This window comes from Medicago sativa, chromosome 3, assembly GCF_051527215.1.
Source record: "Medicago sativa cultivar Bolivia chromosome 3, Bolivia_mono, whole genome shotgun sequence".
NCBI lineage: Eukaryota > Viridiplantae > Streptophyta > Magnoliopsida > Fabales > Fabaceae > Medicago > Medicago sativa.
The window spans coordinates 71,952,466-71,974,216 of NC_140751.1; the positions used below are offsets into that span (position 1 = coordinate 71,952,466).

Genomic DNA, 21,751 nt, shown 5'->3' on the forward strand with positions numbered 1-21,751 from the left:
ACTTTTTTTAAACAAATAATCTAGTTTGTTTGGATACAACTATATAAAAGGGATTTTTTGTTACAAAATTAGTTCAATCTTTTAAATTATATTTTCTCTCTCCTCTAAAAAAAATCTATTTTATTTTAAGCTGCTCCTAACAGCTTCTCATTTGAAGCTGTTTTTAGATTATTTTTATATTTTGATTTTTTAAAAAATTTGTAACAAACGGATACAATACTCTTAAAAGTGATTATTTTTTTAAAATAAGTGATTTTTTTCTTAAAAAAGTTATAACAAACGGGCTCTAATACCATAAAAGTTGTTGCTTTTTTGTGTGTCATAGTTTAAAAGTTAAATCAAATTCAATATACAAACCAAAAATTTCTAATTGTTTTTATATTTTTGAGGTATATTTAAATGAAACAAACAAACCTTGCGATTGCCAGTTCTAAAAAAACAAACAAACAAACTTTGCTCATATTCTGATACTGTTTGTTTCTTATTAGTTATTGAAAAAAATAAAATAAAAAATAAAAATTGTATTTTAGGATGCCAAAAAAACGCGCCAGGTAGGGGTCGAACCTACGACCTTCTGCTTAGGAAACAGACGCTCTATCCACTGAGCTACAGGCGCTGCTTGTGATACGTTTCTTCCGTTTTTATATATAACAAACTTTGAAGATTTTATTCTTGTTTTCAATTTTCAAACAAAGGAGAAAATATATAACAAATTGTATTTCAAGTTGTTACATGATGATTATTATAAAAGTATAAGAGTATTATATTTTAATTAGTGCATCATGAGTGATGAGTCATCTTGAGAGTCTGTTAGTCATAGCTTTTGAAGGAGCAATGGTAAATTATATTAGGATTTATTAAGATTATATTTTAATATATTTTCCGTTCATTCGTTCTGTTTTTTTTTAGAGTCTGTTAGTCATAGTTTTTTATGAAAAAAATTACATTAAAAAAATACTCAATTTTGATAATATTGTATCATAAAACAACTTAAACGGGAGTTGTTAAAAGTAGTTTCACGAAAAAAACAACTTAAACTATGTATCATAAAACGAAATATTGTACCATTTAAGTATACCAATTAGTTGGGAGTATTCCTTAAAAAAAAGATGAGTTGGCAGTATTACACACTATTTTATTTGTAGAAGATAAATTTGCCAAGTCTTTGGGAACTAACTAACAAACTTATGCTTTTTGAGTTTGATTAATAAATCCAAACCTCACTTCACCTCACCTCACTTTATTCAATTGATCCCAACCCAACCTCATTCTTTCTCAATCAAGAACCTCTCTTTATCACCATATCGCACACATCATCAATCGCCACTCAGCATTAACAATGGAATGGATGAATTCTTGTTTGAACTCATCAAACTCAAATAATAGTTATGGCTACATATATGACAGCATCGAAGAAAGTAGTAGAATGGTAGAGAATATTCTAGGTTACAGTCTTCATAGCATGATGAATAATTTCCAAGAAGATGATTATTGGTTGATGAAGGAAACTATGCTATGTAGTGTTGATCAAATCAATCAGCACAACATCGATGAAGTGGTGGTAGAAAATAATATTGCATCGACGAGCGTTTCACTTTTTGGATATGATTCAGTTGATTCTTTCAACTTCTCTCCTCATGCAACCGATAATAATAACAATAGAACTACGAATATCGTAGAATCCAAAAAGAAATCATTCAAGAAAGTGGTTCATTGGTCACGTGATGAACACATGTAAGTCCTTTTTCATCGTTTATTGTTTCATGTAGTTTGAATTATATCTCTCTTTATACACTCGTGCGCGCACACATGTGTTTGACATGGATTTTTTATTTGTAGGCGTTTCTTGAAGGGACTTCTACACGGCAAAGACGGAAAGTGGAAAGAAATCTCTAAGGACTATGTAAAAACAAAGACTCCATCCCAAGTAGCAAGCCATGCTCAAAAGTACGAAAAAAGGCAAAAGCAAAGACTTGATGATGATAGCAAAAATATCAAAAGGAAACTTAGGGGTAGCATCCATGATATAACTACTCTTGATCTTCTTGGAAGTGATGACTCATATGCGTGGTTATTTGGTGACCAAGTGATTGAAGACGACAACAATAACAATGGATCACTCTCAGTCACAAATTTCAACCAAGAATGTGATAAAGATCATGAAGTTGTTGCTTCCACTTGATATGTTCATATGTATCTTTAATTTACCAACGACATGATCCAAGTGAAGATGAAACAGTCTGAGTTTTGTTTTATAGAATAGGTTAGCTTTGTTTTATTTTAATTATACACTCCACTCTTTATTCCTTTATAAGGTTTTATATCTCAGGGTTTTTCTAGTAATTTTTTTGATGAAACATTTGTTCACCGTAACATGGTTGTAACCTTGATTTTGGCCTTTACTTTTTATTTTAATGTATTTTATGGATATTGTTGTGTGTATAGTGAAAGTTATTGTCGCGGTTCCGTGAATTCTGTGGCAGAGAGAATGCATTATTATACGTAAGGGTTGGGTTCGAACCTCGGACATCCCCACTTATTCATCTTCAATGATGAATTCTAGCCAATAAGTTACTCTGAAACAGTGATGCATGTTCTTGTGATGTTTGTGATTCCTTGCTCTCGTGATATATAGCAGTGTCCATATTTTGTTATGTGCTGCATGCAAATGATAGGTTCAAATGCAAACGTGCGCCACAATTAATACAACATTATGCCCAAAAATAATCCATGCATATATAAATTATATCGTACTTACAAACAAAATATATAGAACAACCATTTCATATTGTCTCGTTTATGTTTGCATCTGTTTATCCTTAGTGTTTACCCTAATCATTTTTTCTCTCTCTTAATTATGTGATTGTATCTTACATTATATTATTTCTCTTATTTTATTAATTTCTACATTTTTTCTTAATTCCTTGCGTCTAGATTGTGTTTTAATTCTTACCCTCGTCTTTAGGTTTTCTATGTGTGTGCATTTAAAATTAGTTAGTCTATATCTTCCTTGTCTATTTTGATATGCATATTTTGTATTTACATTTTTTTTTGTCCTTGGTATCGTTATTGGTATTTGTTTTGTTTACTTGTCAACTCTTATTTATACCTAGTGTACTCTTTAGCTCTTTTTTTTGGTATCTATTTTCCTTAATTATTTGTCCCATTTACTTTTATAAGAAAGGGGGAGAACAAGTGTTGTGTGAACAATAGTGTTTACTTAAAAATGTGTACAAAGTGTTCTATGTAGACTTAGCATCCTAATAAGAATGTTAATCCATTGGTTTTGCATCTTATGCAGTTGTGAATTGTCAAAATAATCATTAAGTCAATTTTACAAAGAGAAATGATTTAAAAAAATGGTTTTAAAAGTTGTCACATAGACATGATTTCTGCATAAACTTAAGAATTTTTGTCCAATCTTTTGTCATTCGGCATGTACACAATTTCCTTATGATGCCTTGTTTTTTTTTTATTTCCTTTACATGCATCATCAATGTTTTATTTTTTTGCAAAATATATCTTCTGGTACTTTTAGTGATTTTTTTTTAATATTAAAAGCAAGTAGGTTCGAAGAGGAACAATCATCTTAATTAAGTTGGTATCACCGAACCAAACTAAAAAGCCACGAGCAAATATTTTAGAATCTAACAATTTTGATCCCATATTTTTATTATTTTGGGGGAATTTTATCCTCCTATTTTAGAATCTAACAATTTTGGTCTCTCACTCATAATTTTGAACTAATAAGTAGGTATTTTAAATGTTGTCGTATATGATATGATGATGAGAAAACATCAACATCGATGAATTATAAGAAAATTTGTTTTAAAACTTCGCTTGATTATAGTTTTGGTCCCCCTATTTTCACTCAACAGGAAATTGGTCCCATATTTTAAAATCTTAAAATCGCTAAGGTTTGGTCCCTCCAACCAATTTTTGTACTTCAAAATGGTGAAAATTGAAGGTTATAATGAGTTCTTTTTTGTAATTTAATGAATGTTGATTAGAGTTATTTAGAGTCAAATCACCATTTTTAAGTACAAAAATATGATAGAGTGATCAAAATTAGATGATTTTAAAATAGGAAAACCAATTTTACGAGCGAGTAAAATTGGATGATGAAAATTGTAATTAAGCATTAAAAGTTTATTTAAAACATGAAATCACCATATTTTACACCGAATATTTAATTGAGGGACCAAAATTGTTAAATTTTAAAATAAGATCAATTCCACAAAATAATACAAACTTCGATTATGGTATGAACAATACATAATATAAGCAAGGTCCGGGGTTCAAACCCCAACCACCACCACAAATAAGAAAAACATGGAGGGACATAAATCTAGCTGTACGAACCAATACAAGGTGTGATAGAATTCCAAGAATTCACTGTTTGAAAGAAAACCTAAAAAAAAAAAAAAAAACCATTCGTTGCCCTAAACATTGGGATGGGCAGTAAATAAGGATGGGCAGCAAATACTAATTAAAATACTTTTTTAAAGGAAACTAAAGTAATATTATTGAAATTCATAAAAGTCACATAATTTTATAAACGATTCAAAATGCTCGTTCACCATTTTTTTAACTTGCTCAAAACACAAACCCCGGCCACCACAAAAAAAAAAAAAAAAATTGCTCAAAACAGAAAAAAACCACTTTTTTAACATATCTTATTAACATTTAAAGTATTTCATTAACCACTAAAAAATGAATGATATTAATCACTTATTTAACAGTTATAAAATCACTTAAGTATACATTTCATAACATAACCGTTAAGTAGACGGTCTTAAAAAAAATTGTTAAGTAGATGGTTAATGTCTACCAGCATTTTAGTGATTAATGGAGTACTCTAAATGGTTAATGAGATATGCGTTAAATTAATGGTTAACGACATAATATTAGTGATTAATGAAGTACAACTTGTGTGTTTAAATACTTCATTAATGAATCTCAATTTCATACTTCATTCATATCATATCATGTTAAACTTGGCACCAATCTTTCCATCATGCATCAAATGACTAATAGTACATCAAAACCACTGGTGGCAAACACTATAAAATAGAGTATAGACACCACAACATGCAGTGGCGGAGCCAAAAAAAAAAAATATTCCGGGTGGCCACTGAAATAAAAAAAAAAAAAAAAACTTGTTGTAGTGTGCATTAAACATAAAGTTGAAAATAAAAAAAAAAAAAGTAAACAATATACATTAAAAATATTTGAAATCATGTAAAATAGAATCAAAACTAATACTTACACTAACTTCTCTTTCAATATAAATTATCATGCTATATCTAGAATTAATATCTCAAAATTAAGGTATTATACACTTCTCAAATAAATGAAATATCAACCATTTATGAGATCCAAAAGTATATTTGTTCTTAAATTAAACAAATCACAAAACATACACATGAAGGTGAAAATAATTGGGTGGGCCAGCTTGAAGTTTGTATTTAAATTTAATGGTATATTTGTACTTACACACATGAAAAAAAAATTAAAAAAAAATTGGGGGTGAGCCATGGCCCATCTCAGCCCAAGTGAAGCTCCGCCACTCACAACATGCAATACAAAACACATACAAATACACAAATATAATTAGCCAAATATTCTTTTGGTGGGATCCTTGGATTGACGGGCTAGTTTTGAAGAATAGTTTCAGCCGCCTTTTTGATCTTGCTACTAATAAAATGACAACGGTGGCTGAAATGTATTCTTTTGGGTGGGGGGTCGAGGGTGAAGCTTGGCAGTGGCGACGTCGTTTGTTGGCTTGGGAGGAAGAGAAAGTGCGGGAATGTTGTGATATTTTATCTAATATTGTTTTGCAGCCTACTCACTCTGACAGGTGGATTTGGCACTTGCATGCCTCCAACAGTTATAAAGTCACAAGTGCTTATAATCATCTGTTGACATTCACCAGTAACAACTTGGCGGTTACTCACATGACTGAAATTTGGAACAAGGAAGTGCCTCTAAAAATCAGCCTCTTCGCTTGGCGCTTGTTACGTAATAGGTTACCAACAACGGACAATTTAATCAAAAGACACATTTTACATCCGAATGCGCAGTTATGTGTAGGTGGATGCAGCATGATACAAGATGCAAAACACTTATTCCTCTCTTGTGATTTTTTTGGCAAGCTTTGGTATGGTATTTCTCACTGGCTTGGTTACCACTTAGTGTTTCCTGAAACTGTGTCAGATCATTTATATCAATTTAGTACCTTTAGCGGCTTCTCTAATAGCAAACGCTCAGCTCTGAATCTTATTTGGCTATCTTGTGTGTGGGTGATCTGGCTTGAAAGGAACGCTCGAATTTTTCACCAAAAAGAAGCTTCTTTTAATCAATTATTAGATAAAGTTAAGCTTCAATCATACTGGTGGCTGAAAGCAAATCGCCCTAGCTTTGTTTTCTCCTACCATTCATGGTGGTTGAACCCTTTACCGTGCTTGGGAATATTTATGTAACAGGGTAGTTTTTTGTTCTTGTTTTGGCCGTTTGGCATTCTTGTAATTGACTCTTTCAGCTGGGGTTTTGGCACTCCTTGTGCTGAAATCTTCAGGCTTTCAGTATTTTAATCCATTTTAGTTTCTTCAAAAAAAAAATAATTAGCCAAATATTTCACACAATTAACAGCAATTTTTCTTTAAAAACAACAAACTACAGCTATATAAATTAATACATAAAAACTGTGAGTATGCATTTTTGCTTATAAATGAGTGCCGAGTAGTATGCTATAAACAAGTCAATATTGGGTGTTTGGATGAGGCTGCAAATTCAAGACAAACAGCCTTCGTAGAGTGGTGGTGGTGTATTCCCATATATGCAGTCTAGTTCTGTTCTGTCAATGTGGTTGTTGTGTGTGAATGTGGTTGATGATCTTTGCTCATCAGTCGATCCAGTTGCTGTTTGTTGTGGCTAATGTGGTACTCATGGCCAAGGGTGCCAAGTGTTAGGGATGTGCAGCACTGAGGTGAGTCAGTTGTGGACTTGCTGGTGAAGTAGAGGTTAAAGTATGGGAAGGTTGGTCTAAAGTAAAGTTGCTGGTTGTTAATGGTCCGGTGTGTGACTTACGTCTTAATGAAAGCAAGGAGTGTGTAAAGTGGTCATTAGATTATAGGTTATAATTGGTGGTTTGGGTGATTTCAATTGTAGATAATTGAGGGTTTTAGGGCGCAGGTGAGTAATATTTGCAGCTTAAAGAACAATTAGCTCCACGGCACTTAACTGCCGATGGATGGAATTGGAGATCGGCAGTTAACTACCGCCGGTTAACTCCTGCACCTAGGGATCATTTTAGTAATTTACTGGTGTTTTCCAGCAAACTATGAAGTGTCAAACGTTTAACTTCATTGGGCCTTTTGGTTAGCACAACTAGAGCTGAAAAAAAATGGATTACTGCTCTTCCCCCAGCACAAAACACTTGCGCCCTGCAGCCTTGCCCAAAATACCCCTGCGTGACCTAAGTCACGCCGCGTGAGTTAACTCACGCTAGTTTTAAAATTCCAAAATCTGACTTTCAGTTTTTACACTTTCTTGCCTCTTACCCATGGTTTCTTGCCTCTTGCCTCTTATCAATATCCCTTGCCTTTGACTTCACATCTAGTGTGCGTGGACAGAGTGATGATTTGTCTCCTGATGGAAGCTTGAATAAAGATTATGCTTAATTAATTTTGAAATCCTGCGTGCCTCGATGAATTTTAGTTAATGAATTTTCCTTAATGAATTGAAATCCTGTTATGCTTAATTAATTTGTCTCATGATGGAAGCTTGAATAGGTTATGTTTTCTTAATTAATTTGGTTGAATTGCTGATGAAAGAGTAACAGAAAGCGGAGTTGATGAGATTGTTGCCGAAGATGAACAACAATCACAAACTTATAATGGAAAGGAAGATATTTTGACATTGATATTGCCCCAAAGTACTAGCGTGAGTTAACTCACGCAGGTGTAAACACCTGCGTGAGTTAACTCACGCAGCGTGACTTAACGCATGTGTAAAATGTTTTTTTACACTTGCGCTAGTTAAGTAACGCAGAGGTATTTTTGTCAGTTTGACTGGATGCGAGCGAAAAGTGCAGGGGGGAGAGCAGTAATCAAAAAAATGTTCCTAGACTCTTAAAATCCATTTCTCTTTAACTTCAAAAAAAAAAAATTTGATAACAAATCTTTAACTTCATGTAGTTAAAGAATCGTTGGAGGTATTTAGCCAAAAAAAAAAAAACTAACAATTGTGGGTTTGTGCGCTTCACAAACAAATCTAACTCAGCAACTTCTTTCATGGGAATGGATCTTCTCCAGTATTCTCCCATGAATCAATCTCAGCCCTTCATTGTTTTTAATGACTGATCTATGGATAGGAACAAAAAAACTCATAAATACGATGTCGTTTTGGGTCTCTTCTTGTTCTCTTCACAAACTCATCTCAATCCTACTTTTTCACAATCGCCAGCAACTCCATGATTCAGATCTTCACACCGGCGGTGGCAACCCATTCGAGATCATGCGACTCGCGACGAGACAACGGTGATTTGCGAAGGTTGAGGGGAGTTGTGGTAGCGGCATCCCATGCCTATGTCTTGGCAGTTTATGTAAATTACTTGGAAACAAATTGCTTGCAACCAATAACAGTTGCTGCCTATGAAACTAATATGAAAAATTGGACAAAATACTACTGATATGATGTTAAGATCACAGGGTACAAAGTTATAACAGAAAAAAAAATTAGAATCTTATAACAACAAAGCAAAGCAAAGCAAAGCAAGGCAAATAACATAATTGAAATTCTTCTAGATTGCAAAGTGACTTAGGGTACAAATTGGATTTTGCACAAAACTAATTGTGAATAAGGTATATGATTGTGCAGAGATGGGTTTGTGAGGAAGGGGATCTCGTGAGGAAGAAAGAAAGGAAACAGCCAAAATCCATTTTATTAATTGTTTTTATTAGTTGCCGTTGATCTAAAAATGGATGGTTAGGATTGGCACAGGAGAAAACAGGAGAAAAAGTTAACTGGAGATGATCCATTCCCTTCTTTCATCTTCTCTCAACTATTCCTTCTTGGAATCCCCAATAAACTCCATTCCTCTTTCCCCTTATCATAAAAACTAAAATCACCTATTTTAGCACCACTTTGCCTCTCTTCAGATCCCTTAAAAAGTCATAACCACCAAGGGCAATTTTCAAATCCCTTCAAAAGTCTTATCTACCAAAGGCAATGGCCAGTTTGGTTCTGACTTTAGATTTAGTGTCAAATTCATAGAAGGTTTCAAAGGTATCTTTAAATGCAAAATGCAGTGATAAAATTAGTGGTATGAATGACAGGAAATGGTTTGTTTTGATAACAGTAGGTTTGTCTCAACTCTAAAGTGCATTCTCTCTATGAGAAGATAAAAGACACCAGGATTGAGAGTCAGAGGTTGAGGGAGGCACAAACAAACATATCCATCCCCACACTAGTTCTCAATTCCTTCAACATACGACATTTTCTTTGTTTAATTGTAAGTTGCAACTACACAAGTATACCAAAATTTAAATCCTTCAAACTGGTAGATCTATTGATAGTTGATGCATAATGATCACCATATAATAGTTGAAGTACAAGCAACAAAGGTTCAAACACAACTCTATAGCACCAATACATACACCTGACACGTGTGATTACATTCAATTATGTTGTTTTCTTAAATTAGTAACGATGATGACACGTGAAAAACAATGCCAGTGTTGTCCAGTTAGTGGTTTTTGTCTCTCTAACCTGATTTCCATAATATTATACCGTTACTACAATCATCAAAACTTCAAAATGAGTGCATTTACATGTGTTCGGTGTCAATGTCGTGTTAGCAGTCTGTGTTTCATTGAACACAGGTGGTTGTCTCTACAACCTGATTTCCAGAATACTATACCAATACTATAATCAACAAAACATCATAATGTGTGCATTTGCATATTTGTTCATAAGATGATCCATCAATTCCAAAACCATAGTACCAATTTCAAAAACTTAAATAAAACAACACAATTATAAACTAAAAAATCACTACACCATAGCAACAAAATGACCACAAATTAGACACTTACATAAATCAAAAGTTATGGCCACAGAAAGTTAACCCTGCCTAAAACAACAAACCTAATGGCTTGATGATGAATTCAATGCATCCCTTATTTTGGTAGCTGTTTCCTTAGCCAACTCAGTTTTCTGCATAAACAGCTCCATTTCAGCAATTCTGTACTTATTCATCAATCTCTCCAATTCACCTTTCTTTGATTCCTCGATCGACTCCACTCCCCTCTTCACCACATCTATAACCGGCTCAAAATGAATCATTTCATTCGAATCCAAACTCAAACCAGTATCCTCCTTTCCATTACCACGGTCCACCTTCCTATTTTCCTTCAAAACCACCAATGGTGAATCAGGCTCCATCACCAATTTCTTAGTTGTCCTCGCTGCGGCTGCTTTCTTAGCAGCCGGTTCCTTCTTCCCGGCCTTCCCATTAACTTTCCCATTCTCTTCACCTTCATTAACATCAACTTTACCACCACCCCAAATCTTCTTCGAAAGCTCAAACATTGTCTCCTCTACCGGCTTCGAAAAGGTAGGAGTCTTCCCACTCTTACATTTATTCTCAAACTTCAGCCTCAACCTCCGAACCTTATCGCGCAATTGATCAAGCGTAACTTTAAAATGAACTGACTTTTTCACAATTTGGTAAAAAGCCGATAGATGCTTAGTAGGATCATTCCCTGATTTGGCAGTGAAATCAACAAGCCCTTGAAGAATTGCAACCTCATCATCCTCCGTGAAAACTCTCTGAAACGACGCTTTCTTGTTATTGTTATTGTCATCCTCCTCCGGCTCTTTCTCCTTCTTCTTGTTCTTCTCCTCAATTGTTTTCTTCTTATTCGATTGTTTCGCGTCGTTGTTTTCAGCAGGACGTTTGGTTCCAGATCTGGCAGGTGCTATGGAGGGTTTGGTTCCTGATTTTAGGGTTTGTTCAATGGGTTTGGTTTTTGGAGGGGGTTCGTCTTCATCAGTATCAGTTTCTTCTTCGTCTTCGTCTTCATCATCTTCTGCTGAATTTTTCTTGAGATTGGTTTTTGGAGGTGGAGTGGTTTTTGGAGGTGGATTTTGGTCTTCTTCTTCGGATGATTCTTCTTCTTCTTCTTCGCCTCCTTCAGATGAAGAACCTGCTTCTGATGAAGTTTCTTCATCGTTTTCATCTTGTTGTTCGATTTTGTCTTCTTGCGGTGGTGGGTCGTCTTTGACGGCGGCGGTTGCGGAGTTTTTCTTTGCCATTGAGAGAATTGGGGATTAGGGTTTGGGTGGAAGAAAGCGGTGGAGTTAGTGAAATAGATTGGAAGTGTGAGTGAGAGATTGGAAGTGAAATAGATTTTTCTCGGAATATGAAACGGTTTGAATATGGATTTGTGGGTGAATTCGAGTGGGTTAGGCCCAAATTGCCGAATTTGGTCTAAAGTGACGTAAAGGGTGGTGTCAGAAGAAAAACTGCTGTTTATTTTTAGTTAGAATTATCATCATACTACCAATAAGTTGAATTTGGAATCTGTACAAAAAAAAGTCATTACATCATCTGCGTAAATGATATGAGAAATCTACACATACTACTAGAAATCTTAGTTTAAAACTTTTTTTATATAAAAAAGGTGTAAATTAACGTGTTAGCCGAACAAGTGAAAGACTAAATGATTGACATAATTAAAAGAAACTGCGAAAAAAAGGTTTGTTATAATCTTGACAAGCTAAGGAATTTGCACAACAATTAATTTTGCGGAAGTATTAAGAAATCGAGATGTTCTAATCTGAAAGTTTGAGGAGATTGAGAACCTCTTCAATGAGTGGTTTGAAACTGGAAAAAAAAAAAAGGTTTGTTATAATCCTGACAAGTTAAGGAATCCGCACAACAATTAATTTTGTGGAAGTATTAAGAAATCGAGACGAATTTGAAAGTATGAGGAGATTGAGAACCTCTTCGATGAGAGGTTTGAGATAGAAGATAGAGGTCGAGGTCGATCTTCTAATGACAGTAGTTGCCACTAATAAGGAATCAATTTCAGAAATAACATGAAATAATTTCATACCATGAAGGAGTCACACATTTCAACAAAAATAACATTAATTTTACCTAGGTTGGAGTAGAAGTCTTTGATGAATTTTCCTTGATAATCATGAATAAGTCATCCACAAGTCGAATTGCGATTGACTCAATCATGTCATCCATCAACATGTTAAATGTCCTTATAAGTTGATCATCGATTGTCAGCAGCAAACGTATGTGTTTTTGGATAAACAATTTAATTAACTGCTTCTAAAGTAAGCGCTTATCATTTAAGTGTTTAATTATAAGTTATTTATTATATAACAAAAGATAAAATAAAGTCAAACTATTTTAACATAGCTATAGACTGTTTTCACAAGCTATCTTAGAGAGTTTATGGTAATAAGTTGAAATCAGCTTATGGACATGTCATAAGCTCTCTCAAACAGATCATAGCTGAGTTGACTGAATAAGCTGGAAAGTGGGTATCATGTAACTATGATATGCTCCGGTCATAAAATGAATTTGGTTCTTGATATTGTATGTACATGCTTTTCAATTGGTCAATGATGAGCCTTCAATGTTACTAATTTTTGGCATATCTTCTGTCTTCAATTTAATTTATAAATGTCTTGAGTTTGTTTGAAGGATGTTAAATGAAATGTTAAGTCACTTGGAGTGTCAACCAAAGTGTCACATTGCATGGCTTAAATCTGTTGATTCACTATTTAATGGGTTGGTCGCTTTTAGCTCACTTCAGGCACATTTTTCCATTATTTTTTCAGTGGATGCATGCAGATGGTGATGATATTATTATTTTGATGAGTATATCTTTACACATGAGAAAGCTTTAAACCTTCACCAGATTACAATTCTGAAGCTTGGAGAGTACTTTTTAAAGTTAGCCTTATGATTTTGATTAAAAATTATGTTTTTAAGTACTGAACCAAAATCATTGGTTGAACCTGTAATGTTAAATTAGATCTATATGCAAAATATTTGCTATTGTTTTAACTTTCAGGGGTTTCAGCACTGGCTTTCATTTCTCTTTATATGGCTTGACATTGCTGAATATGTATTCAATTTTGTTCTTTTAATATTTTGATGCAAAACAATTATTTCTGATTAACTCTGATATACTGTTATTCTGCAGGTTCTGAAGTGTACTTTTGGAGACTGACATGGATTATGAAGTCACCTTATTTTGCAAGGTGAGTTAAAAAGTTACCTCATGAAATTTTTATTTCAGATAAATGTGGTATTAAGTGATCTGAGATACAGGATATCACTTCTTGATTAACTTCGGTAGCAGTTGTTACTTCTGTCACTAATCATGTGATCTGTAACTAGAAGTAATCTATTACTTTTGGAGAATTGTAAAGTGACAACAATTAATTGAGGTTTCTGTAACTAGAAGTAATATGTAATGTGGTAGAATTTCATTTTTGAATGCATGTTTTCATGACTAATACTCTAAACACTAATTGTATACATTTACAAAATCTACATTTTATTTAATCATTTCAAGGTCATATGCAGCGATTCATTGCAAAACCTGATCAAGGTTAATCATTTCAAGGTCATATGCAGCGATTCATTGCAAAACCTGATCAAGGATTTATATAGCTGCTGGAATCAAATAAGATCACAACTAAATATGGTAAAGGAAGGAAATTGGCCCACTCAGTTATGAACTCAACCACACAAATTCTGGTCATGGTTTATAAGTCATCTTGAAAATTTGATTATAAAAACTGCTCTAAATTGGTAGCAACTAAATTGAATAATCGAACTGTACAAGCATAATTTCACGACCAAATTAGTTTCGATGCTTGTGAACTATCAGTAGCAGTGTTTGAAACACTAGCCTGGCACTAGCTTTAGAGATCCAGCAGAAAGTTTAGTGGCATTCCCTGAATTAATTTGCAAAAATTACCTATGAATCTCTGATAATCACAGAAAACAGAACAAGAATCGATAAATACTTGACATTTATGAATCTTCAGAAACTAGACTAAATATTACAAGGCATTGTAAAAACTAAAATGACATAAGGTAATTTGTTATCAAAGAATTTCATTCTCGAATAAGGAGATTTGTCAGGGAACAAGAGATTCCAAAACCACAAACATATGGCTGCACTGATGTACATTGCAAAATAACAGGTAAACAAATAACAGATCATGCTAATATTGTGATACATATCTTGTGATTTGAAAGATATAAGCATTTGACAACCACTAACAGATGAGAAAATTTGTTTTAGTGAACAAAGTTAAATTAAATATAGAAAAACAAAGAAGGATACAGCAACACCAACAACCAAATTTATTTCTTTTGGGCAGGACCAAACTACATATGAACCAAACTATGCTACAATGACTATCATAGATTATGCCTATTACCAACCTGTTGACCTCTATTTTAAGTCTTACTTAATACTAGTTTCAGAAGAGGGATAACAACTAATTTTAATAACTGAAATTTACCTGAAGGGTCAGAGCAATGGTACAAAAAAATTGGTCAGGTTGACAAAATAGTCAAGAGGATAGTTAAATAGCAGATACCAAATTATCTTGACATCATCTCAAGGGAGAGTCAATGTGATGGAAGAAGGAAAACCACAGCCACTGGAGCCATGTAAAGGACTACTTTCTTAAACAGGGATTACTCAGATAGATTCACAATAATGTACTTCAAACATGTACAGAACATATTCAGACTATTCTGTTTTGTACTTATCAATGTTGTCAATAGTGGAAAGTGCCGCTGTTTGAGTATTTAGATTGAACTCTTCAATAAATTGAAAACATTAACTATCTCCAAAAGACAAAGTTGAGCCAGTATTAAGTTAAGAAGTTCCTTGTTGAAGAAAAAGAATATATCCATCAAACTGGTAACACAAAATTAAGTTAAGAAGTTAAGCAATAAGGATTAACTAAAAATGAAGTTTTCATAAAAATAAAATAAATGTCAAGAGGATACTAAAAAAAACAGTAAATAAAAATACTCAAAATTAAGTATTCAATCAATGTCTCAGATAGTAGACCTAACAATGTGCATATCTGACATCTAGTTTCCTATTTACTATTTATTTAATCAGGTGCAAGCAAAGGCCCTCAAATAAAAAAAATATGAATGTAAAGGAAAAACAGTTGTTATTACAATATATTTACAAAATTGAGAATCTTTGATTTAAAGGGAACAAACTGCATAACTGGTAGACTCATTTCTGGACTACAAAATGAAAACGTAGGCTTATTACAAGACTATTATTGTCTAGGGAGTTGCAGAGCAAAATGGGAACCCTCAACTACAAATACAGCAGGAACTTACAAACAAGAAAAGCAAAAATTGGTGTATACACAACTCTAGGCATCAACATACGCAACAGGGTTCAACGGTACAACAGAATTTGGAAAATCCGATCTCAGGCCAGCAAGAGAGTAGTATGCAAGAATATGAGCTGGATGCGTAACAACCTGAGGCTCATCCGGGTTGACATTGTTACTGACAGCAACTTGCCTAGAAGGAATTAACTCAATGTTCCAAAAGGGGCGAGCCATTGCCAAAAGACCACGTCCAGATGGAGATGCACCATACCCTTGAACCCACAAGTACCTAAGAGAAGTCAATCGTGTTGCAGCAATAGCAAGCGCATGCTCGCTGAAAAAGGAACATCCTCTCATTTCAAGCTTCTGAAGACTAGGACATCCCTTTGAAAACTCCAAAAGCCCTGTATCAGTTTCCCCCACATACCCTAACAACATCCACCTCACATTTTGACTGTGTTGGCCAATGTAACCAAGACCAACATCAGTCAAGCCACCACGCCGCAGATATAACGCAAATCTTATAAGCTTGTCACACCCCATCAGCAAAGCCCGCACCCCGTTGTCAAGTGGCAAATCTGATATTCTCTCTGCATGATCAAGCAGCACAAGGCGAAAATCGCAAAGTTTCTTCAAGTGAGTGCCAATATTTTCCAAAGATGCATTTGTAATATCGGACACATACACAGCCAAATATTCAAGTTCTGTACACCCTTGTGATAAAGCAATCAATCCTCTGTGGGACACAGTACCTTCTTCATCCTCCAATCCTCCCTCATCATCACCTCGTTCAATCCTAAGTCTTTTTAACTTCTTACAACAGTGACCAAGAACCACTAAACCTCTATCTCCAATTACATTTCTCGTCTGTTCATAAGGGAAGATATCAGTTCATAGTAAGAGACTAAGAGTATATATTAATGTATATCAGTTGTAAGGAATAAAATTAAACCACACAGACCACATGTGAATGATCAATATTTAAATTTTGAAATTTTAATGAGCCAAGGTTTTCGGGAACTTACCTCAAGGACTTCCAAATTTGGGCATTTTTGGATCAACATACAGTGATCCTCTGTGTCTAGCATGGCATAGAGGAGATCCAATTTTTTTAGTGCAGCTGCATACGGAAACGCTATTGGCAATTCATTCTTTCCAATGTATGTTAGACCCAATCGGCACAACTTTGCCGGTAAAATTAGAGCAGTGTATCTTTCAGGTTCCTCGTTGTAGGTGCCACCAGAGAATTCTTCCAAAGCAGTTGCATTGCGGAAAAAGTTTCTAAGATCCAAGACTTCACAATCAGTAATCTTAACCGACACCAAGTTGGGGCAATTTCTAGCTAAAAGCTCGAGGTCCTGAACTTTGACTTCAACATCTGTCAAGTAAAAATTTAGAGACTCGAGAACCGTGTTATTCATGGCAAGCTCGTGTAGCCATTCGTTCTCATTTTCTTCATCATTCTCAACAATTGTGCTTTCCTCCAAAAGCAAAACTCTTAAACTCCTGCCAAAACCCAAAATTTACAGTTAGTCACAATAACTGATAACTGCTGGCATACACTTACATGAAACAATGTCTCAGATCATTGTAATTGAAAGACTTATACTACATAATAATTTGTTTATCATAAAACCATTGATTACCCTGCGAAATTTTATTCAAAAAACACGGGAAAAGGATGATGAAAGGATAAAGTAAGTCCAAACAAATTTGTCACAAAGTTTTAGTCAATAGATGTATATACACTTCATCTTCTTTAAACATGCTCCAAAATGATCAATCACTAAAAAATTCTATCAATTTGAAAAAGACAAATTTCTAAAGCAAGAAAAAAACAAGCATAATCAATGTAAGGTTAACCATGAAATATTTTGGAAACCCATTAGAGATATAGTAACAAAAACATAATGATCCAATAGTCAAATCTGTCACATGACGCACCCATAAACAAAAGCAATTAGATTTATTGAAGAATAACATAAAAAATTGTGCTACAAGAATACCAAACCAAATAAGAACACTTGGCGTTTAAATTAAGCATTGAAAACTCAAAAAACCAAAAGATAGTAATAAAGAACTACCAAACAAAATTTTCATGATTAAAATACAACAAGATTTAACAACTTTTTATACCTGCAAAAGCGACCAATATATCCAAGACCTTTTGTAGAAAATCCAGAACATTTCTCAAGCTTCAGAGACTGAAGAACATGACCACGCGATTCAGCAAGAATCTTAAGATCGGAATCTTGAACAATCATCCTCCGAAAATGAAGATTCTTTAAACAATCAAAATACTGAGAAATTTCGTTAATCCATGGCGTCACGTGACCTCCCCAATCTTCAGGAATCAGATTAAACATCGCAGCTCGTGGTTTTCCTTTCAGTTTCAACGACTCTAGATGTGGAAATCTACGACGGAGCCGCCACGGTGTTGTTGTGTAGCAGAGAGCTATGGTGACGTGTTTTCGTGTCATCGAATCTAGCTCGTGCCATCGTCGGCAGACTTGTGAAACTGCATCCCGGTCTTTTGGATCGGTTATGTAAGGGATTACACAGTCTAAGACTACGTCGATGATGCGGTTGCCGTTAAGTCTTACGTTCCGATCTTCTTCCGCCATAGATAGATCTAACGAGAATTTGAAAAGATCTATATCAGTTTTAGATGAGTTGGGTCTCAAGGTTATCTGACTCAACGAGTGTTAACAGAGATAGTTACAGACAGAAGTCAACTTTGAAAATAAGATTGATATAGAGATTGAAGAGATGAGATTGGATTGGATGAGATGAGAGGGAGGTAGTTACTATTATAAGGGGGAAAACGATAAAGGAGAAAAAGGTGGAAAGTTTTTTGGTTAAATGGAAGAAAAGAAAGAAGAAGGTGAGGATGATGATAGTGTTTTTTGTGTAAGTGTACTAATCTTTTTTAATCTTGTTGTTGTGAATTATGGTTTTGAGAGAGAGAGAGAGAGAGTGGTATACTATTGGTGTGGTGGGGTTGAAGGAGAGGGAATAGAGGAAACGACAAAACTTGTTACAGAATTCATTGGTTACGTGGTGTGATGTGACACGTAATCTTTTCTGTTATTTGATGGATTGAGATTATTCATTGGAGGAGGTGGTAATTGGTAATGTGGCTGCCATACTGCTGCACTTATTCCAAGTTGATTTTATTGTTTATGACTATGTGTACGATCAATATGAAACTAAGCAAAGAGATATTTTTAAGGGAATTAACCTTATATAACAATTTAATTCTAGAACTAGAAAGAATAATTTAGTACACCTACTATTGTATTTTTAGAGCAATGAAGGTTTTGAGTTCTCTTGTTTGGGTTCCTAAAAAGAGTGTACTTAAACCCAATTCAGATCCAGTTGAGGTATTTATCTAAAATGAGTTTACAATAGTGTACATAAATTGGGTTTACGTAAATCATGTAAAGTGATTTATCCAATTGTAGGCAAACTTAGTTTAATTTACCTAAGTCGTGTGAATTGAGTGTAAGTAGAAAAAATCTCCAACACCTTAAAAAAAGGAGAATGTTAACTAATATTTCAAGGGTATTGGTTAAACATCTAAAATAAATAAATTTTTATGAAAAAGATGTGTAATTATTATTTAATCAAAAGTAACATCTAATATTTCCGAGACAAAAATTTTATTAGTAGATTCCTTAACCAATGCCCTGATGGCAGTGGTTAGTAAGACCCTAAAAAAATATTTTTTTACAAAAATAAACGACATTCATTTATTCAAATTGATAGTGTACATCAATACAATACAAATTCAAAATCGTTAAAAACAAAAGGGATGAATCTACAAACAAACTCACAACATCCATATTAATAGCATAAAACAACAATGTACATATGCCTACAAATATGACTATATTCGAGTCTCTAGAATATTCATGTCTCCATACCTGCAACGTTGACGACGTCAAAGTCATTGATTGGATCTGCACTTGCTCAAAGCTAATCTTTCACAACATCCATATTAATAGCATAAAACAACAACGTACATATGCCTACAAATATAACTATATTCGAGTCTCTGGAATAGTCATGTCTCCATACCTGCAACGTTGACGACGCCAAAGTCATTGATTGGATCTGCACTTGCTCAAAGCTAATCTTTCAATCTTAATCAAATAAACACCGCACTAAGACGAGAAGTAAAAAAACACACCGAACAAAAACGGGAAATCAAAACAAACTGAATCCTGCAAAGACGACGAAATCACAAAAACAAACGAAAGAAGACTGCAAATAAGTGGAATCACTTTGAAAAGGAATGACCTTTGACACCAATGTGGGTTAACTCACGTTGGTGTTTGGAACGTGACCAAATGTGACTTAAGTCACGTAGAGGATATTTTCGTCAATTTGTATGGGAGTGAGCAATTTTTTATGGGAGAAGAGCAATTTTCTAGGGGTTATAGGATGAGCTATTGACTCAGCCCATATCTCTTTTGTGGCCTATACCCAATAAGAGAGTTAGACAACCCATTATATGAGCCATGTACCCTCTTGACTTAAGGGATAAGGCGAAACAGACCCTAAGTGAGGTTTTATGAGCAAGCAAGCTAAACTTCATAAGCAAGTAAACTTATGAAATATAGAAATACGTTGCTCATCCACCACCCAGGAAGACCTAAACTTCTCCGGTATATAGGGGTCACTAGCTAATCCTAAATTCATTCATCCCCCCCCCCCCCCACACACACACACACACAAGTATACTACATACATAAAGCCTATGGTTTGACACACTGCCGACTAGGCCCGACCCCAAATTCTTAGCAAGAACATCTATAAATAATGTAATAATTTTATTGATGTAATATAAGGCATGTTTCTTTTTATTCAAACATCTTTATAATGCAAAGACAATACATCTATTTTAAATGACTATTAACATTTGAGATTGTCGAATATGTATTTGTAGCACTATTCTAGGGTGGAATTTTAGGGACTTAGGCCGACTATTTACCAAGATATTAAGAACCCGCGGATCCTTGGCTAGGGTTTCTAAAGTTCCCTTCTTATTCGCTTCTTCCTTAACCCACACTCTCTAGAACCAACTCGACCAAATAATATTGATTTGTGTTGCAGTTGGACTTAAACATAGCGACTTTGAGAGGATAAAAGCTCGACTTGTACAAGGAGTGTTCTATGTTGAGGTACAACCACTACTAGAAAACTAGTAGTATTTTGTCAGAATTTTCGTACGAAATCAATTTATCTCAAATCACATGGATTTTTTTCACATATTAGGGACAAATTTCAAGTTTGTCTAAACAATTCATACAAAAATATACATACTAAGTTATTCAATTTTCAAATTTTAATCTATGTTCCCATGCGAAAGTTATTCAATTTTCAATTTTTTTTGCACTACGATGCATAACTCCCTATGAAGTATGAACACATGTAGATACACTTCTTAATACTCCAGATTGATCAAGAGTAGAGGTGAAGTTATGTGACAGTATCTATGTTCCAACCCACTTGTGACCCACCAGCAACAGCTAGACGGGGGATATCACAGCGACAAAGACCTCACTAGTGGTGAATAAGTGGTCCTCCAATTAGGACACAAAGCACCCATTATTTCATAATATAACTAGTTACAAACCCGTGCTTCGCACGGGGGTTAGCTACTTTTTTGACAAAATATTATATCGGACAGATAGATTGCGAAATGACAGATAATTATAAACCATAACACAATATTTAGAGTACTCCTACATCAGGCGTTAGAAAATGAAATGTTCAAAACGGCTTATCACGAGTAACAAATGAAAACGTCAAGGACTTTTTTTGTAGAGAGATAGAAAGCAAGTTTCAGCGAAGACAACAATTGAGAAGGCTAAACGTGCATTGGAAAAGTAGTGGCTTTCAACAACTTAATAATTGTAAAGTTAATTTAGTAGAATAATTGTGAATTGTGTACTTGATCTGATCCACCACCCCTGCACTATGCAGAGTCAATCTAACCTCGTGGGTACCCACTATACGGGTACTCGTGGGTATTCAGGTATCCATGGGTACCCATGGAGTTTTGAATTTATTTATTTTTTGGTACAACCCGTGCCTTGCAAATTTTAATTTGTCTAGTCTATTTTCAACAATCCACTTGCATTTGATAGAAAACAGTTATATATCTAGCTGAATACTTCCCTATACTACAATGTCTTTGATAATGATGATTCCAACTGTGTTGGAAAATAATTTAGGCTCTAAAATCTGAGCTAACCAATACACTACTATAGAATCAAAGCATACTTTTATAGGAATATAGTTGATGATGCCATGCATATATTGAAAGTCTTGC

At 34.4% G+C, this 21,751-nt stretch overlaps 3 protein-coding genes and 1 non-coding gene across 4 annotated transcripts; 1 reads left to right on the top strand and 3 right to left on the bottom strand.

The window, feature by feature from the left end:
- Nucleotides 1-543: 543 nt before the first annotated feature.
- On the bottom strand, nucleotides 544-616 carry TRNAR-CCU (transfer RNA arginine (anticodon CCU)). The gene has a single exon. It is a non-coding gene; the product is annotated as a tRNA-Arg (tRNA).
- Nucleotides 617-1,224: 608 nt separating this feature from the next.
- On the top strand, nucleotides 1,225-2,195 carry LOC146939872 (uncharacterized). Its single transcript, XM_085757955.1, has 2 exons — nucleotides 1,225-1,734; nucleotides 1,840-2,195. The coding sequence occupies exons 1-2, from the start codon at nucleotides 1,340-1,342 to the stop codon at nucleotides 2,180-2,182; spliced, it is 738 nt and encodes a 245-aa protein (XP_085614081.1). The 5' UTR covers nucleotides 1,225-1,339; the 3' UTR covers nucleotides 2,183-2,195.
- A 7,735-nt stretch (nucleotides 2,196-9,930) lies between these two features.
- On the bottom strand, nucleotides 9,931-11,599 carry LOC146939873 (GLABROUS1 enhancer-binding protein-like). Its single transcript, XM_085753428.1, has one exon. The coding sequence runs from the start codon at nucleotides 11,317-11,319 to the stop codon at nucleotides 10,150-10,152; it is 1,170 nt and encodes a 389-aa protein (XP_085609554.1). The 5' UTR covers nucleotides 11,320-11,599; the 3' UTR covers nucleotides 9,931-10,149.
- Nucleotides 11,600-15,220: 3,621 nt separating this feature from the next.
- On the bottom strand, nucleotides 15,221-18,367 carry LOC146939874 (coronatine-insensitive protein 1-like). Its single transcript, XM_085753429.1, has 3 exons — nucleotides 17,548-18,367; nucleotides 16,437-16,917; nucleotides 15,221-16,278 (listed from the first exon to the last, which is right to left on the bottom strand). Exons 1-3 carry the CDS (start codon nucleotides 18,033-18,035, stop codon nucleotides 15,451-15,453), a joined length of 1,797 nt encoding a protein of 598 aa, XP_085609555.1. The 5' UTR covers nucleotides 18,036-18,367; the 3' UTR covers nucleotides 15,221-15,450.
- Nucleotides 18,368-21,751: the final 3,384 nt, after the last annotated feature.

What these genes read in the sequence shown, in the direction of transcription:
- LOC146939872 (XM_085757955.1), top strand. Translation starts at nt 1,340, where the DNA reads ATGGAATGGATGAATTCTTGTTTGAACTCATCAAACTCAAATAATAGT. An exon ending in TGGTCACGTGATGAACACAT is followed by an intron (nt 1,735 to 1,839) that starts GTAAGTCCTTTT and finishes TTTTATTTGTAG; the next exon opens with GCGTTTCTTGAAGGGACTTC.
- LOC146939873 (XM_085753428.1), bottom strand. Translation starts at nt 11,319, where the DNA reads ATGGCAAAGAAAAACTCCGCAACCGCCGCCGTCAAAGACGACCCACCA.
- LOC146939874 (XM_085753429.1), bottom strand. Translation starts at nt 18,035, where the DNA reads ATGGCGGAAGAAGATCGGAACGTAAGACTTAACGGCAACCGCATCATC. An exon ending in TATATTGGTCGCTTTTGCAG is followed by an intron (nt 16,918 to 17,547) that starts GTATAAAAAGTT and finishes GGGTTTTGGCAG; the next exon opens with GAGTTTAAGAGTTTTGCTTT. An exon ending in CAAATTTGGAAGTCCTTGAG is followed by an intron (nt 16,279 to 16,436) that starts GTAAGTTCCCGA and finishes CCTTATGAACAG; the next exon opens with ACGAGAAATGTAATTGGAGA.